This window comes from Equus przewalskii, chromosome 19 (assembly GCF_037783145.1).
Source record: "Equus przewalskii isolate Varuska chromosome 19, EquPr2, whole genome shotgun sequence".
NCBI lineage: Eukaryota > Metazoa > Chordata > Mammalia > Perissodactyla > Equidae > Equus > Equus przewalskii.
The window spans coordinates 64,384,585-64,403,244 of NC_091849.1; the positions used below are offsets into that span (position 1 = coordinate 64,384,585).

The 18,660-nt window shown below is 42.7% G+C and overlaps 1 protein-coding gene across 14 annotated transcripts in view; it reads left to right on the forward strand.

Moving 5' to 3' along the window:
• KCNQ5 (potassium voltage-gated channel subfamily Q member 5) overlaps positions 1-18,660 on the forward strand; it is a 472,281-nt gene that overhangs the window by 414,121 nt on the left and 39,500 nt on the right. For 7 of the 14 annotated variants that reach the window (XM_070584950.1, XM_070584953.1, XM_070584951.1 and 4 more), the window contains 2 exons: positions 1,411-1,467; positions 4,985-5,205. In XM_070584950.1, the coding sequence (XP_070441051.1) occupies positions 1,411-1,467; positions 4,985-5,205 (278 nt within the window). The remainder of the gene's footprint in view (positions 1-1,410; positions 1,468-4,984; positions 5,206-18,660) is intronic. The other 7 variants (XM_070584952.1, XM_070584958.1, XM_070584954.1 and 4 more) reach the window with 1 other exon arrangement.

The window sequence follows — 18,660 nt, forward strand, 5'->3', positions numbered from 1 at the left end:
GGTATAAATTGTCACTTTCAGAGAACAGAATTTGGCTGTAAACCTGTCCAGCCAGATGAGGCCAGTATTCTCGCCTGGAGGACGTGTGTCCTCCTCCCTTCCTCCTGGACAAGGGGGTCACTTGCCCATCAAGGATTTGTGAGTCAATCATCACAATGGTACCAGAGGCTCCTGCTTCTTCCTGCCTGTTCCATTTTTATTGCTACAAGAATAGATCATTCCATTGAGGTTTGGGGATTGTCTGTGAATCTCACTGCCTCTGCTTACCCTGTCTCCTTAGTCAACAGTTGTTGGCTACATGCCTGCTTCCTAGTTAAACTGCCTCGATCGCAGTTTATGAGGCATTAATAGGCCCTGTTGGACTTCTCAGTAGACTATCCAAAGCTGCTCTAACAAACACTCGTGAGGCTGTTGTGAAGATGCATGTCTTAAAACTTAGAGCGTAAACCGTGTTCTTTTATTGAGCTACCCTCTTATGCTGTGATCCACTGAGGGTGTCGTTCAGACTGTGCCCACATGGTTGGCTTTCTTAGGTTCTGAGGAGACGTGTGGCTTTGGAAGAGAACTCTAGAACACTGTGTGTGCTTCTGTTTCTTCTGCGTTTATTTTCCGTTACTTATATTTTCTCTCTTCTGTGTGCATTGAACGATCTGCATGTGTTGTTAAACTAAACTCAGTAAGCCTAGAGTTTTTTTTCAGCATAGTCAACTTGTGTCCTTATTGGCAAAATGTTAGATTGTTTCAAAACAATCTTTTCAAAATTGTCTTTTCTTCTGTTCATATTTATGGATAGAGAGAAAGTATTTAGTCTTTTAAAAACACATCATAAGACTTAAAATAAGAAACTTTTTTAACAAACTAGCAACCTAGACTCTTTTCTTGTCTTTTTGAACATGGGTTCTATCTGACAATTGGTTATGTATATTAACTATAACTGCAGGTGTTTCATACAAATCAAGAATTTATTTTTTTTATTTCAAAGTAATTAATTTTATCAACTTCATTGATACCTGTAAGTATTTATTTTTCAAAGTTATGAAATATTTTGTTCCTCAATTATTTATACTATGTTGCATTGCTATTTATTACAAGGGTTCCTATCTTCTAAAGTATTTATATTCTTATTTCATATGAATCAGATTCTAACACATGGACTACCATCATTTTTAATGCCTATTTCAAATATAATTATTTCAACCTAACCATTATGAGCACTGGATATATTTCAGGAGCACAATTAATCTACATAGTTAGTCCTTCCTGCTTAAATAGTCTGTATACTTATATCTGAAAAACGGTGAAGACAAATGGCTTTGTTTTTCTAAAAAAGAAAGAAATCCCTGAAATCCCTGAGCACTTTCCTGGTGGTGCAACGCGTAGTAATGTGCCGTCTGTCTCCCTCACTCCTAGTGAGTGCTGTAGTAGTAGACAGAAGCTCCTCCGAGTGTGCACCTCGTGGAAGCAGAGGTACCCAGCATCCGGCTGTTGACATGAGCTGTGAGAATGCCAACTAACCTCAGGTGCATGAGCAGGTTACACACCAGCCTCCTGAGCCTTGCTCAGAGCCTCCCTCTTCTGAGGACTTCTTGAATGAGGTTCCAACCCGCTCGGATTCTCTGTGTTGCCTGTGCCTGCTTTGACACTCTCTTGGGGACAGACAGGCAGGCTCCCACAGCGCTGGCAGCCAGCCCCTTGGCGCCTCCTCGTGGTGGGACGACTGCTGAGCTGCTGCACGAACTAGATTGTGGATCAGTTGCTATATTATGCCTGAGGCGAGAATTTGTAGAACACTCATCCTAAGAAGGGCTAAAACCCTAATTAAGTATAACAATGACTACAGCACTCCAAGTCCAGGAGGATTGCTGTGGAGTTATAATGATGCCGCACAGTTCCCTGGCAGGGAGGCAGGGACCATCCAGGAGCGACTGCACTCCCGCCCTTGGAGTAACTTGTACCTCCAGCCCCTGGAGAGGGAAGAGTTCCCTCGCAGAGTGGTTGTCAGCTCCCTGAGGACAGTCCTCAGCTGGGGGTGTGGGACTGCAGCCAACGAAAGACTCTGCAATCTGTAACCACAGCAACCTTTGGTTACTTTCTCCTTGTTGGTCTCCTGGGCATAATCCTTGGCATTCTTCCTATAAACACTGTTACACAAATCTTCCTCAACAATCATGTTTATAGAAGTCACAAAAAAGGCAGGAAAGTAATTAAAGCTTCAATAGGCCAGTGAAGTGTCCATATTTTTAATCAATGTGTTTTCAATAACAGCCACCTAATCAGTTAAATAGTCATCTAATCAAGATGCTCTGTTGATTTCCAAATGGAAAATGAAGTAGATAAACCAATAAAAGTGCGATTTTTGTAAAAGGACACAAGAACATATCTTTGCCTTGGAAAAGAGAACTTTGCCTGGTTAAAAGTTCTAGATTAGGATCTTATTCTTAACTTTCACACAATTTTGTCAAAAGAGAGAGTGAAAACATTACATTTTTTTTCTAATTTAGTGTGTAATATGTTGAGTTGACTTTAAAATTGTTCTTGATAATTTTTTTAATTTATTAGACATTGGCAAATATTCCTGTAGTTTACAAGGACAAAAGGGGAAATTATACCTAGGACTCATTAATATCAATTTTAAGCACTTTAAATGGTACTAAGATTCAGAGAATAATATTATTTCCACTTTCCATTAATTCTTAGAGATAATATCAAAATGTTCCATAGGGGCAATTTTTAGAAATATTTATAGGAGCAATTGTTTCCAAATATTTTGTTATTGTAAATAAGCCATGGTGGATTTGATGCTGATACTTACTTTAGATGTTTTTACTTTTTTAATAATCGAAATTTTTAAAAAGGAAAAATTGAATTTCATATTAAATGGTTTTACGAGGCATTTATCAGTTTCCTATTTGTTTAGTTGGCCTAAGAAAAAGATACATCTTAAAAGTTTGAGAAGATAATTTGATATTGACTAAACTCAGCCTTCTGTAGTAATTGGCATCTGTTAGTTCCAGAAGATGAAGCATAGTGAGAACACTGTACTTACAGTGATGGCAACTTAAGCCGGCCGTTAGTCTAAAAGAAGGTGCAGAGGGAGCACATAGTCCTGAGCCAGACCGTCACGCACCTCAGTGGTGGAACAGACTGACTGAAACTGAAAAGAGAGCTGAAATTTTTACAATTAAAAAGAAAAGCTAGAGAAGAGTAGACACTTTGGGCACTGTCCCTTTGAGGATTTGCTTAAATAATTTGAAGGCTTTGGGATGACATGGAGAACCTAGCCCAAGGACAAAAAGACGCAGTTTTCTGATGTTACTGTTGCTGCTGTTGAATGTAACCACAGTCTGTCAAGTTCAGAGAAAGCCTTCGGCTGATGGGGTTGTTTTAAAGACTCTTGAGCCCACCTGACTCCATCGCAAAACCGCCCAGCCTGTTCCTTGCATGTGCCTTCAGCTGACGGCGCTGGACGCGGCTGTGTCTGCATTTCAGAGGGTGTGTCAGATGCATGGTCAGCTTGTCTATTGTTACCAGGACTTCCTGATCACCATAGTTCATCTGATTTGTTTTCACGTAAACACACATAAAATGTGGTGTCTTCTTACAATATCATTTGTTAAGCAATTGGGCATGGAAAAATAAATGTTACTGTTTCTTGTTAGCTACAAAACACACATCCACTAAACATATTTGCTGTTGGCATGCTGCAGTTGGGGACAGTGGACATGGCGATAAGTGGAAAAGACCAGGCTCCCCTTGGTCTCAGACAATCCAAGTCCATGAGAACACTGCCCTCGTGCCCTGCGAGGCAGGGTGACCACAGGTCTCAGCCTCTCAGAGTAGCTGCTCCCAGTGGCTCCTTCAGGCCCACCGCCCTTCGCTTCTTCAGGCCCTGAGGAGACCTGGGCCTCTCACTGGACAGCGGTGTCATTTCTAATGAGTAACACAGTAGTTTATAAATGAAACAAGAACACAAACAAAATGGGCTCAGAAAGCTTCTTACAGTTCATTCGATTCCCACAAAAATCTCGTAGCTATATTGCTATTTTTATCTCCATGTTAGAGATGAGGACTCCAAAACCCAAGTGTCTGATTGCAACCTGCCCTTCCCACCACATCACCCCGTGTCTCTCGGTTAGGGAAGCATGGAGGATGCACTTGGGATTTTGTTGTTGTTAATGCTTCCTTTATCAACCCACAACGGTTCAGTCCCAGCTGGCATCTGAGAGCTCAGTGTCTGAACAGATACAGTTTACCAGTAGCTGCCACAGCAAATCAATAACCTGTTTAATAGTAGGAGATTGTGATAGTCAACACAGCATCTCATTGCATTAATCAGTCATCTCATTCATTACGTGTTGAGGCTGTCTAACTTGTATTGTTTTGGTCTCATAAGAATGAATGGAAGCCTAAAAGAAATGTGGTGTTAAGTGTTGTATGTTTAAAATTATGTGTGCAGTGCTTCCAACTGCTATGAGATTGCATGAATTCATGGATATGATAATCTTGCTCGGAATAGAAAATGCATGCAGAATGTCTATCTGTACGGATGTGGAACTGTCCTCCCTGTTTTCCTGTAGGAATGTTCGGAAATTATAAAGAGATATGCTCTCAAACAAAAAATAACTTTTTTTAAAGTCTCAAAAGTTGAGGTTAAAGCTAAAATCTGTTTCTAAAGCAAATCAGTTCTTGGTTATTTCTGGTGTAACTGTGCACAAAGTACTGTACTCGAGCTCAGTCCCTTCTATGATGAATTTGAAAGGGTGTGCATACCTGTAGAAGGAGAGCAACTTCCAAGGAATGCAAGCAGAGAGATTAAGCACAGCTCAAATTTTCAATAAGGGAAAATATATTGCTATGCTCCTACTTTCTGAAAATATTCTGTCTACTGAAATATGTGACCATAAACAGTTTCATCAAAGTATATACCCAAGTGGAGCAGAAGAAATTGCTTGAAATGGAATAATCGTGCTTCTGTTGTTCACAGTCAGAAGCTCAGTTTTAAGGAGCGAGTGCGCATGGCCAGCCCGAGGGGCCAGAGCATTAAGAGCAGACAGGCCTCAGTAGGCGACAGGAGGTCCCCGAGCACGGACGTCACGGCCGAGGGCAGCCCCACCAAAGTGCAGAAGAGCTGGAGCTTCAACGACCGCACCCGCTTCCGGCCCTCGCTGCGCCTCAAGAGTTCGCAGCCCAAACCAGTGATAGACGGTAAGCCTGTAGTCCGTTACCTTTCACCCTGGTGGGCGTGCGAGTGAGGTGTGAGCAGTCAGTTCTCCGGGTGCCCCCGCAGATAGAAGGAAGCCGCCAGGGAAAGGGTGTGTGTTTGTTTTATTGGAAATTTACTCATTGATTTGGGCAAATGCACAGAACATGAGTTTACTTCTGGAAGCAGCTCTGGCAGCTAAACCTGCATTTCAGAGTAAAACACAAGGTTGCTAATTCTTCACTGGTACCCACAGTACGTTATCGTTTCTCATATGAGGTCCATATTAAGATCAGGGCCCGAGGCAGCCAGGCGCTCTGTAGACGTCTGGAAACAGCAGAGGGCACCACCACCTCCCGGATGACAGTCCACACGGAGGGACAGTGTGGTTCTCTTCCCACTGGGCCGTCACCACTAAATCAGAGACCACTGCTTGTCTTCCAGGGAAAGAGTCCTGTTGACAGTTCGTATCTATTGATAGGTGGAATTCACATTCTTCTCCCAAGAAGATTTAATCTTTTATTTATCATATCATGTGGCAGAAGTTTACTTGCCAACATGTTTTATTGAGTGCCACATAATTTTCATGTTTATAAAACAAAACATTTTGTTTTCCATTTAAGATTAACTTGGCTTTCCTTTTAAGTATGTCCGCTGGGAGCTCTCATACTGGGCACAGAACCAAAATCAAATAGCATCTTCCATTAATGCACAAAAACTGCAAAGGCTGTCAGCCCTTCTGTCCTCATTCCCCAGCATAACCTGTGTTTTCCCAGGCTCTGAAAGCCTGAGGGACAAATTAACGCCCAGGGGTCACAATCTAGTAACCCCAGGCTCCCTGAGGTGAAAATCCTCCCACCCATTCAGAGATCCTTGGGTATCTCTCCTGTGTTAAGTCCCCTCTTCACAATTCTTCATTCTCCACAACCCCATGGACGCCGTGCTTTCCGAGCAGACGCCCACGGCTGACCTGATGTGGCCCCTCCTGGTGGAGCCGCAGCTCGCCTCTCACTGGCTGCAGGCTTCCCCCACCTGCCGCGGAGCTCAGGTAGGAAGAGCCCCTCCACCAGCACTGGACACTCCCTGTCAGGTGTCCTGATGTCCTGAGTCACTGGCATCACAGATTTTCAGCGTCCTCTGTTTTCCACACTCTCCTTCTGAGGAATTTGGCTGAAAGCCTGTGAACAGTTGAGTCAAGAGTTACCAGTTACAGGGCTTTAGGTTTTACTCAAAATAGACTTTCTGACTATAAGTAGATGCATCACTTTTGGAAGGCAATTTGGCAACATATATCAAAAGCCTTTACATATGCCTAAGTTGGGACACATCCCACCCACCAATTCCATTCTAGGATATAATTGATATAATGAAATGATATCAGACATTAGAAATGATGCCATAAATTAAAAATTATTGACATGGAAAGATCACAAAAAATAAGTTTTTCCATTTTTGCCTTATGCATGTGTGTGTGTAAATTCATGTATTTACAGGAAAAGTTTTGGAAAGATTTACAAAAATGTGTAAACAGTTGCCTTCAAGTGGTGAGGTCATAGTTATACTTTGTTTCTTTGTTTTGTTCATCTGTATTTCCTATTACTTCTACAATGAACATGTAAAACTTTTGTAATAAGAAAGCAAAAGAGGACTTTCTAGTAAAAAATTAGTCCTTTTCACGTGCTACCTCCTCCCTTCCCCAGCTCACGAGGCCCTTGGTCTGACTGGTGGTCACCACCTGTCTCCTTGGGCTGATGTTCTCCCAAGTGGTAGAAGGAAGACCTGGTCCAAGTGCTGGGAGAGCCTTCATTGAGTTCATGGGTTGTCTCATGAGGGTTAATGGCTCCTGTTACACACAGAGCTGTATTAGGCTGTAGGGGTGCTATAACGAAGTCCACAGACCACGTGGCTTAAATAACAGAGATTTGTTTTCTCATAGTTCTGGAGGCTAGAAGTCCAAGATCTCCTTAGCTTAGAGATGGCCAGATTCTCCCTGTGTCTTCGCTTCATCTTCCCCCATGCACGTCTGTGTCCAGATCTCCTCTTTTTACAAGGACCACAGTCACATTGGATTAGGGATCAGCCTAACGACCTCGTTTTAACTTAGTTATTTCTTTAAAGACATATCTCCAAATAGAGTCACATTCTGAGGTCCTAGAGATTGGGACTCGGCATACGAATTTTGGGGGGATACAATTGAGCCCATAACAGAGCTCCTTCTCACCCGGTCATAGTGTCCCTGAGCAAGCTTGGGTGCACACATATCTTCAGCCCTAGCCCTGGGTTCACACTGTGCTAGAAATGCATGCATTACCCACAGGGGGCCCGTACTCTTCCATGTGGGCTTCCAAAAGCATTCGACTCTGTGCTGTGAGGTCCTTATGGTTGGCTGAGCACACCTAAATATAAAATTCATAGAATCTGGATTCTAAAGATGGAAATGAATTCTTCTCATATGTTTGGCCGGAGGGAAAGCGTTTTTCAAAGACTCCTAGAGTTGACACTATCCATCACAGTATTTTCAGTTACTGCAAAGATGTCTCGGAGGTCAGATGGATAGAAACAAAAGTCCTTTTCTCTGGCAAGTCATAAAGTGAAAAGGTCTCCTGCCATCCATTCTCTACATCATTTCGCACCAGTGCAGTTCAGCTTGGATAGAAAGGAATTGCTTTTCCCTGGTTGATGCTCATCTCAACTGGCTCTGAGTCTCCAGTGTTAGAGCCCTGATGGCTGTTCTGTTCAAGTAGCTTTGTTGGCTGCCCATGACTCCCAACTCCTCAATTTATCCGTAGTCTAGAATCTCTACCTCTGATTTAACTCAGCATTAGGTCTTGGGAAGACGGAAGTTCTCTTTTTATAGGAAAAAAACTGAAGTAGCTATGAAGTAAATATAGATTTCAATTATACACTTTTCTTTATAGTGCCTCTCCAGGTTTTAAGTATTTGTAAAATCCACTTACTACCCATAGAAAATAATATATAACGCTACAGCCAACTCTCATTATTCCAAATCTTTTGCACACCCACTTCTGGGGCTCTTTTCTTCTATTTCTCTCTCTTTCTACATATTTTAGGCATTTCACTGCCATTAACAGCTCAGGGAGAGGGGATGAGTAATGAAAATTCAGGTTGGCCTTTAAGTTAGTAACTAAATTACATTTGGAAAATAATGGGCCTGCAATTGACAGATACTATATTAGGAAAACAAAAGAAATTTGGAGTTAATCTATAAATTTTAATAATTCCTGCCAAAACTGACACGCTTTACTACAGATGGTATTATTGTTATAGTTTAATGACTCTTAGAAAAAGTTATTAAATATCCCATCTTATTTTTCTTTGCTAAACTTTTTGATGACATTTATGTTTTACACTTAAAAAGGGCACAACTGTCTCCTCATATTCCACATCCATGTGTACCAGAGAAGTGGAAAGTAACAGGCAGATGTTGTAGCCAGAAATTTACAAATGGCAAAAGGAAGAAAGTAAGTCGTAAGCGACTGGTGTCGTGTGGCCATAGCAAATTTATTTTGACCAATATGATATGCATAGTATTTTTAGTTTATAAATCCAATAATAAGAGGCAGAAATGTCCCGTTAGTCCATCAATAGTATTTAAGATTCTTCATATAATTTTAAAAATTAGGTAAGACTTTTTTTAGATTCCACATATAAGTGCAATTGTGCAGTTTCTTTCCTTCTGTTTCTGGCTTATCTCACTGAGCATAATGTCCTCCAACTTTATCCATGTGGTTGCAAATGACAGGATGTCTTTCCTTTTTAAGGATGAATAATATTCCATTGTATAATTATACCACAATTTCAATTCTGTATGTATATGTATATGTGTCAAATCGTACACTTTAAATATATGCAATTCATGTACTTTAAATATATACAATATTTATTTTAAAAATAAAATGAAAAGAAATTAGGTAGGATACAGCTATTTTTATCTCAATATATAAGAAGAAGAAGAAGAAGAATAGAAAAACTATTTATTGCATCCTTCTCTGTGGCAGGCATTGTTCTAGCACTTTACTTCTATTATTTCATTTAATTCTTCTAATGTCTCTATGAAGTAGGTACATTATTATCCCCACTTTATGGACGAGGAAACTGAGACTTGAAACTGAGTAACGTTCCTCAAGTCTAACAGATGCGAGTAAGGGAGCCACCAAATCCCCCGCAGTCTCGCTGCACAGTCCTCCTGCAGGACACGTGCTCGATGTGCTCCCAGATGCCATGTCCATTTCCCTTTAAGCATCTTTCATTTCTTCTTTTTCCCTGCCACTCCCCCCTCCACTGCTTTCATTCTTCCATCTTCAATTGCTCAGATGTCTTTCCCATGTAGACCATTTGGCCTCACCTCTATCTCATCCTGTCTTTCTCCCAAACCCAGCTGCCAAATCTCTGAGCGACATCATCTTCAAAGACTGCCAGAGCTGGAAGATTAGGAAAATTGAGGAACTGGCCTTTAAATGACCCTTCTCTGTTTTGGTCAAGTTTCTTGGAAGAGACTCAAGATATAGCCCACTGGTCTGTGTCTATCTACCCAGTAGACAGGCAAATGGTGAGGTCACTTGAGGCCTGTTTCAAGATGCAAAGGTAGTGTCAGGAGCCAGACAGCTGTTGACCATAGATGGGCAAATGGAAAGCGGTAGACTGAAAGTAAAAGGAACCCTGAGCAGCCAAATACCACTAGAATGAGACCCGGGTAGAGCTAGGGAAAGCCCAGATTTTTGGTGATGAGTTTGCTGTCAAGGTGGGTTATACTTGCTGGACCACACTCGACTTGGGAATGCCTTTCAGAATTGTACTTGAAGAATACAACAGTCTTGACAGAAGGATAAGGAGGCAGCTTGAGGTAGCTCTACCCTATAGTACTTAGAAAAATCTGTCCCACGTACTTGTTTAACCTGCATGCTTTAACATGTTTAACATTGTTTCTGCTTAAAGGGAATGTACCAGTTCTGCTGGGCAATCCTCAGGGCTCATGCTGGCTGCTATGAGAAGTACATCCTCCCAGATGTTGTGAGAAGGGCTAGCATGGCCCTGTTGCAGGAGGTGTGTGGGGTTCACCTGAATGGAGGCTGGGTAGACGGAAGATTCAGAATACCTACCAATCGTGGGGGACCCTTGAGGCCAGCTCCCTTGTTCTAGGCACTGCTAATGTCTCTTCTCTCCTCACTTCTCTTCTATGTTCCTTTCTCCTCTCAGGCAGTGTACCAGCTAGGAATGCATTTGGCTTCAGGGCACAAAAGAAGCAGATTCAAATACCATGAACAATAATGAAAAGTATAATACCACATAAAAGACGTAGGACAGCTCCAGGCAAGGAACATCAGGGCCCTGGCTTAACTTCTCTGTGATTCTCTTGAGTCATCTTTTGACTCTGCTCATCTGCGTGCCCGCCTCCTCCGCAGGCTCAGAGCAAGATGACTACAGCAGCCCCAAGGACCATATCCAGATACAACACTCAGAGAGGCAGAAAGGGGACCATGTTAGTATCTCTTCTTAAAGTGAGGAAATCTGTCCATTCATGTCTTATTTTGCAGAATTGAGTCTCATGTGTGAAACGACCACTGGGGAGGAGAATGGGCAGTGGCAGTCACCAGTCAGGATTCACGGTGTGAGATGTGAATAAAGTAGTAAGTCCATCTCCTTCCTTTCTTCTTTGATCTCTGTCTTCTGGGTCCCAGGGCCACCAGTCTCCTAAGGCTCTAGTCTGAAATTATCAGTATAAGACCCAGGAGAAAACTGACAGAAAGGAAGAATCTCAGGGCAGTGGCTTTGATGGCTATCCTGAATTCACGGACTCCTGCCGACAGCGGGCACTTTCTTCCAAACAGTGTAAATCACAGCTCTCCACACTTTACATTCGATTCACTTATGCACCTGGGCCTTTCGTCTTACCCTAATCTTCTTCTACACGTGTCTTCCAACGTCATCTTCTTCCTTCATGTTCTCCTCCGTCTCCTCAGTTGACATTTTCAGTGTTTCCACAAAATGCCAAGCACTGCACTGCACTTAACATTTTTCCTGATTTTCCGTATTGATGGCCCAGCTTCAGCCAGACTTTGATTATAATTTTCCACAATATCTGATGCTTTTTGGCACTTTCTGAAATTGCTTGATAATGTCTCTGTACTGTGTTGGCAGAAATAACTCTTGTTAAAGCAGATTTTTTTAGGGCCTCAGGTTAACCTGTTTGTACATTCCTGGCAGAGGATGCCTCCTGAGCCCCCTCCTGTGAGCTCTGTCGGTAGCAAGACCTGAGGGTCTCCATGCACGGTAGAACACAAGGGTTTCTTGCGAATGGCTGGATCTAAGCCCTGGAAATTAACACTCCATAGTTCACTCTATACCCAACTTAATTGTTAGCATGGTTGTATGCAAAAGCCTACAGAAGGTATTCAGTAGGATTTTGAAACATATTTTCAGTTGTTCTTCACTAAGGAATTGGTGAAAACCAGTACCTGGAGGAATTGTCTCAATTCTGGAACATAGATTTCTTCTTTCCTTATTTGTGCTGGTTCCTCATTCATTCAGTGAGTCATTTCTTCATTCAAAGACATACTTTAGTCCTGTGTATCCTTAAAGTCTATTTCTGTGCTCCAAAGTTCTTAGTACTATGGTAGGTGGGGGAGGAGACCTCTCAGTCTCTGGTTATAGGCTCTAAGTGACTAAGTATTTATTGTATTTCTGGTAAGGGCTGCTTTTTCTAATACTTTTTGTGAAATGCCTTTTCCAAGTTTTTGATTACTGGGGAAAAGCATTTCTACTTTGATTGGAATAGAGGCCCCCTGGCTTTCTATTCTATTTCAAGTACTCTTTGTATTACAGAACAGGATTTCCCTCCAGATTTCTCCAGGTTCTGCCTCAATGTTTCTTGTCACCCTACAGAGATAGGTAAAGTTATATTTTCTTCCCTTGGTGGATAATAGCTCCCCTGCCTAAGATATGAGCTGTGAATGGATTCCACCTCCTCCCTCCAGCCGAACTGGAGCTGCCAAATGGTCTCTGAGTGCAACCTCAAGCCATATCTTCCTGGCTTCCACAGACCCAGGTTTTATTGAGAAATCCAGGGGTGTAAACTGGAGCTCTGAATTTTATTTCACCAGCATGGGAAAGTGTGTGTGCATGTGTACACTGGTGCTTTAAAACGAAGCAGAATGTGCTGTTAGTTATCTATTGTTACATTACAATTTGCCCCAAACTTGGTTGTTTAAAACAACACATCCTGTAACCTCACAGCTTCTGTGGTCAAGAATCCAGCAACAGCTTCGCTGAGATCTTGGCTCAGAGTCCCCGATGGGGTCTCAGTCTCTCTCTGGGCCCAGAGTCATCTCAAGATCAACCATGGAGGATCCACTTCCAAGCTCATCAAGCATTTTTCTGGCAAGCTTCATTTCCTCACTACATTGGCCACTCCATTGGTTACCTGAATGTCTTTATGACATGCAGCTGGCAGAGAAAGCACACAATCAAGAGAGGAACAGAGTCCCCAAGACAGGAGCTGCAATCTTTGATAATCCAACCTCAGAAGTGATGTACCATCACTTCCTCCATAGGCTAGGGTCACACAGACCAACCCTGGTCACAGTACAGCCAGGGACCATCCCAAGGAGTGAGTGCCAGGAGGTGGCTGTCATGGGGACCATCTTGGTGGCCAGCTACCACACACACCTTAAGTTACGTATGTCTTTCAAGTGGTAGATTTCCACCACTCTCCGTTGTCTTTCCAGAAACACCAACCACCAGCTCTCCATCCCTTTCAAATGTTTCCTTTACCTGCCCACCTCTAAAGCCATGTGGGTTTGTGACGTCTGGTCTAACCATTTCTCTGCAGTATACTATGTATTATATTTCAAAAGAAAAATCACGTCCTGGCCCTCAACCTTGGTCGCATCGTAACGAGAATATTATATTCCATTCTCAGTGCAGCCTTTCAAAATTAATAGGTACAAAGTATTGAGCATATGGTTTGGGTAACAAAAAATAAGAGAAAATGAGGGAGCAAGAAACCAGCCAGTCAGAAGCAGACCAGTGCTCTGGCCTCAGCCCCAGTGCTTTCTTCTGCAGCACTGCCCATCTTCAGCTGCTTCAGGAGTTTGAAGGGATGCTCTTGGTCACTTCAAAGAGCAGAAGCAGGGCCAAGTATGCAATACCAGTTTTTAGCTCGATATCATGACAGTCTAGCAATTAGAGACCCCACACCAGCGGATAGAGCCCCTCACTGGAAGCCTTCAAACCCAACTTGGATGATCAACATTCCGGGGCTTCTGGGCTCCTAAGGAGATCAAGCCAGAAAACTCTGAAAACATCTTCTTCCAACACCGGGTCTCTGTAACTGCTTTTATGGCTCTCCCTTAACCATTACTTCTTATCCTCCCCAGCAATTACAACTTAAAAATCCAGGGGAAGGTTGGCTGGGGAACACCAGGAATATATTTTCTCTCCCGACCTTGGTTTCACCTCTTTTTGACGCAAAGTGCTTCCTGTTGGTTCTTACCTCCCATGAGTCCCACTCTCTCCCTTTTCACTCTCAGCTGCAGCCCTTAGTGTCCTGAGAGGTGTGTCAAGTGTGCCCCCCTCCATCATTATGAGGTGTACGTGTGTGCTCCACAGTGGAGCACTCACAGAATTTGGATAAGCCCTCAGCTGGTGGATTTCGACTCAACTCAGCAAGTGTTCCAGGTGCTGTTCAGGGCCAGCATTGTCCTGGACACCACAGGGGTCAGAGGGAGTGGACGTGACGACTGCCCCCTCAGGGAACTTGCCTCTGGTCTGTCCGCTCCACCTCTGCCCCTGATACAGGAGCAATTGGCACTGGCAGGGACGAGAGGCGTCTTCCTACTTTTCAGACTTCACACTTCTCAGAAATGACCTGTCGTGACCTCTGAAATTCACACAAAATAGGCCCAAAGTTAGCCATCACCCAAATCACAGAGTTTAGCCAATATTTAGGAGAAGCACTTTTCAGCTGCGTGGTGATTATTAATTCGTATATCTCAAATTATTTCCTTCAAGGGCACACTTGGTTATCTGCTTCACAAAGAGAAAGGGCTATGACACAATTTTAAAACTGTATTAAATTGCTGTCGTGGTGTGCTCTGCTTGGTAAAGAAGGAAAAAAGCTCAGAGAAGGCCAGGCACTTCATCGGCAGTGGACACTGACACAGGAGAAGGCGCACGGCTCTGCTCCCTGCTCTCTGCAGCATGGAACTCACTTACGTTGCCCCGAATTCCTTTCATTTTATTTTCAACGTCTAAATTTTCCCAGCTGTTCTTCTCTTGCCATCTTTTTCTTCTGTTGCCATGCACAATGCATAACAACAGTTCCTGGATGCCAAAAATATGGAAACCTCAGAAGACTATTGCCTAGGGAAAACTAAAATCTCTGCGCCTCCAGTTACAAAGATTCATTTACACACGAAACCCTTAATTCCCCCTGGTGAGAGGTTTGCCTCTTTCATGATTGTAATACAGCAGCAACTAGTACCACCACGCTGTTGTCAGTCAGTCAGTGACCGATCTTTCCAAAAACTGTTTTGAACCTCTGCTCCCAGGATTTGGTGTTTCGGTTGAAAAGTGTCATCATCTCATGTCTTCTCACATTTGTCTCAGTTATCTGTCACAGCAAAACTCTTCCCTTCCCCCAGATTTAGTGGCTTAAAACAGCAACCATTCATTTGGCCTGCAGTTCTGTTGGGCTGGACTCACTCCCACAGCTGTGAGCCCCTTCTGGTCTCCTGGGACTGACTGGCCTAAGGAGGCTCAGCTGGGCTGACTCTTCTCTGCTCCAGGTGGTCTCTCTGCTTCCAGCAGGTTGGGATGGTTCACAAGGTGGTGGTGGGAGTGGAACCCGCAAGGTCTGTTAAGGCTCGGACTCTCACAGGGTAACGTCCCTGCATCCCCTTGGTCAGAGGAAATCACGAGGACAGCCCACATGCAAAGGTGGGAAGGTGAGGAGCTGCAAGGCTTGTGGCTGTACTTCCGTCTACCACCCCTGTCACTCACAGCTTATTCGCTGTTATTATTTGCCGTATCCTGTTGGTTCTATGAACACAGTGTTAGTGTCTGATTCATTTTGTGTTCCTCGCTGTGGGTTCCTTCACTTCCAGAGCATAAGAAGGAAAATAGCCTTGTTAGCACCTAATAAATGCCAGGCATTGACAAGGCATTTTTTATCTATTGGTTCATTCAATACCCATACAGTCATTTTGCAGATAAGAAAATCAGAACCCATAAAATGTAAGTAACTTGCCCATGTGGCTCAGTCTGAATGCTGGAGTTGGGCTTTGAAATTGCATGTGGGTGTAATTCCAGAGAGCCTGTGTTCCACCGTGCTGCTTAGCATGTTTCCTTTCACGAGTCACATCACACACGAATAACGAATGAAATTAGTATAAATCAGCTGTGAGTTTAGCATTAGTCAAATGATTTCTTATCTGCTTTTTCAATTATTATGGCAGAGCTGCTTGAGCCAGGCTGCTTTGTCATTACACACTACCAATGTTCTCCCCATCCCTTCAAGTGTCAGTTAAGGGAATGCATTAGTGGTTCCTGTCGTGTTTTTGAAAGCAACACTTAAACTGTCTCTGGCCAACCTGGTCCACAAGGCATCCAGGTTCACACACTCGCCTTTCCTGGCAGTATCACTGCCAGCCTAATAAGAAGGGAAAGTTGAGAACAAATTTATGAGATTTCAAATTCCCCAACAGATTTGATGAATGAGTAATGCGATTTGTGATTCTGCGGTCTGTCAGGCTGTTGTAAACCACCACTGCTTTGATTGAGGTCAGAAGTCCCTGAGTATGATTCAAAGAAGACGGATCTCATCCTTTTGGAGATAGGATTAAATAAGTTCTTTTCAGTCACTTTGTCACTGATTCAGAACGTCTCTGCCTAAGATGAAGTACTGTCGGTCTTAGTCTAGACAGGCAAGAGCAATCTATGGATCTCTTCTAATCTGACCCAGTTCAATCATTTTCCTGTGCCAGGAGGCTGTCTGAGATGATGCTGTCAGGCGCAGACCAACGACCATCCGCATCATCTGCGTGCACTTGGGCTTTGCTAGGATTACTCGAACGTTTGTTCTAATAAAGGCAGTCCTGCTAGACTATGAATTTACCCAGCTTTGATTGCAAACACTTAGATGATTTACTAGCGGACCGCAAAAGTCCACAAAGGTCGGCTTGTGTGTAAGAGTAAAAGGAATGTTTTCACAAAGCTAAGAGTTTTTTGTCTTTGTTTTCAATTGAGAAGACTCCTAGTTCCTTGAGTATGGTGAGTTCTCAAGGAATTTTTTATGAAAGTTGAATTAATCTGACACAGTCGTTAGAAAAACAATTTTGGAATAAAACAGAACTTCTTTCAAATCCTAGTTCCCCAACTCCCATGGGTGAGATAAGGCAAATGACTTCCCCTCCCTGCACTGCATTCCCTCTCTCCCTCTCTCTCTTTCTCTCTCTCCTTCCCTCTCTCCCTCCCCCACTCTCCCTCCCTCTCTCCCTCTCTCTCTCTCTCCCTCTCTCTCTTTCTCTCTCTTCCTCCCTGCCTTTCTCTCTCCCTCCCTCTCCCTCTCTCCCACTCTCCATCTCTCTCTCTCCCTCCCTCTCTCTCTCTCTATCTCCCTCTGTCTCCCTCCCTCCCTCCCTCTCTCTTTCTCTCTCTCTGCCTCTCTCCCTCTCTCTGTCTCTCCCTACCTCTCTCTCTCCCTCTCTCTCTGTCTCTCAGCAGGAATAATACCTGCCTGACAGGGCTGCCTGTGTGATAATGAGATATAATATGTGTAAGTCCTTCACAATGCCCAGCACAGCACTGGTGCTCCATAAGTTGAATGCATTGTTATTACTTACTAATTCATTAATGGTAATATCTGTATTCATTTTAATGAGTTAAAGTCCTAGGCTTGATTAATGTGCATGTTTTCATCTTCCCTTCTTCCAATACTTGATGACAATTTCTATCTGTGGTAAATGGAAGTTTAAAAGTTATGTGTTCATACAAACTTTATTCCTTTATTCCTTAGACTAAAATTTAGGAGTCCTCCTCTTGAATAATTTATATAATCACAGAAAGAATAAAGTTATCTTTATTATACCTCATGCTATTACTATTTGTCAGGGATCATTGCCTTTACTGAGGTCACAGAAGTGGTTCATTTGTTCTGGAAAAGAGGCATTGTTTACTCTATGACAGCACGGTGTCTGACATAGAATAGTTGCTTAGAAAGTACTTATTGTGAAAAAACTAACAATGCACAGATGTAAACAAATAAGTGATTTAACATTTAGTTATTCAGGAGTCGGTTCGTTACACCTTATTAATAAAAATTGCTTTGGGATTATAAAAAGACCTCACACAAATGAGATGCATCGGTGAAGCACAGAGTGTGATATTATTAACAGTGTTTATTGCTGAATCACTGAATGCTGAGGTATTCAATACAGTGGATATTTGAGTGACTTTTAAGAAGATAATGAATGGACCCGGCTCTGTGAATGAGTGGTTAAAATTCCGTACACTCTGCTTTGGCAGCCCAGGTTTGTGGGTTTGGATCTCCAGCACAGACCTACTCTACTCATCAGCCACGCTGTGGAGTCATCCCACATACAAAAAACAGAGGAGGATTGGCACAGGTGTTAACCCAGGGCAAATCTTCCTCACCAAAAAAAAAGAAGAAGAAGATAATGAAACTCTTGTATCACTTTATAGGTGTAATAATCTTAAAAGAACACACAAAAAGATACTCCAGTGTTCCCATCTGAATAAAGATAATGAATTTAGTAACATATGCAGTTAAAAAGAAGAAAGAATCTTTTAGAGTATTTTTTCCTTTTTTACCTTGTGGGCAGTTACTTAGCCATTATTATAGTGTGCTCAAGAATTTTAGCAGTAAAGACTTTACTAACTGTTTTTGAAAACTCTCTAGTGCTTTATATCGTCCCTCAAAACAGAAAGACTCCTTTTAATTGTCAGGTACTATTCCATGAAATTTTGCCAACATTTCTGCTAGCCAGTAAATAAGGTTACTAGAGAATCTTAGAGAAATTCGTATTATAATTAACATGATATAAGATGCTGATAATGCATGAACTATCTACTCAACCAGTGTAAGTGGGATCTTTGATCTTAGAGAGAAAATGCTGGAGATCAGTGTGTCTTACATGATAGACCCCCGTTAGTGTGAATTAGCACTTCTGATTGTTGCTAATTAGCCAGCTTGAGAGCAAACGTAAGAAAAATCAAGTTTGCCAAATCGCAAGAGTGCTGGTTAAGGTGTTGGTGAACACGGTGAGGCTGCTGTTCTGACTGAAGCCCCCAGCAACCGCACTCCCTGATTGGAAGGTGCTGCGCACAGCACATTTCACCTGCCTCGAAAGAAGCAACCATGTCTAGGAGCTTGCACTGAAAGTTGAGATAAGTAGTATTTTAGGAAGTTACCAGAATGTAGT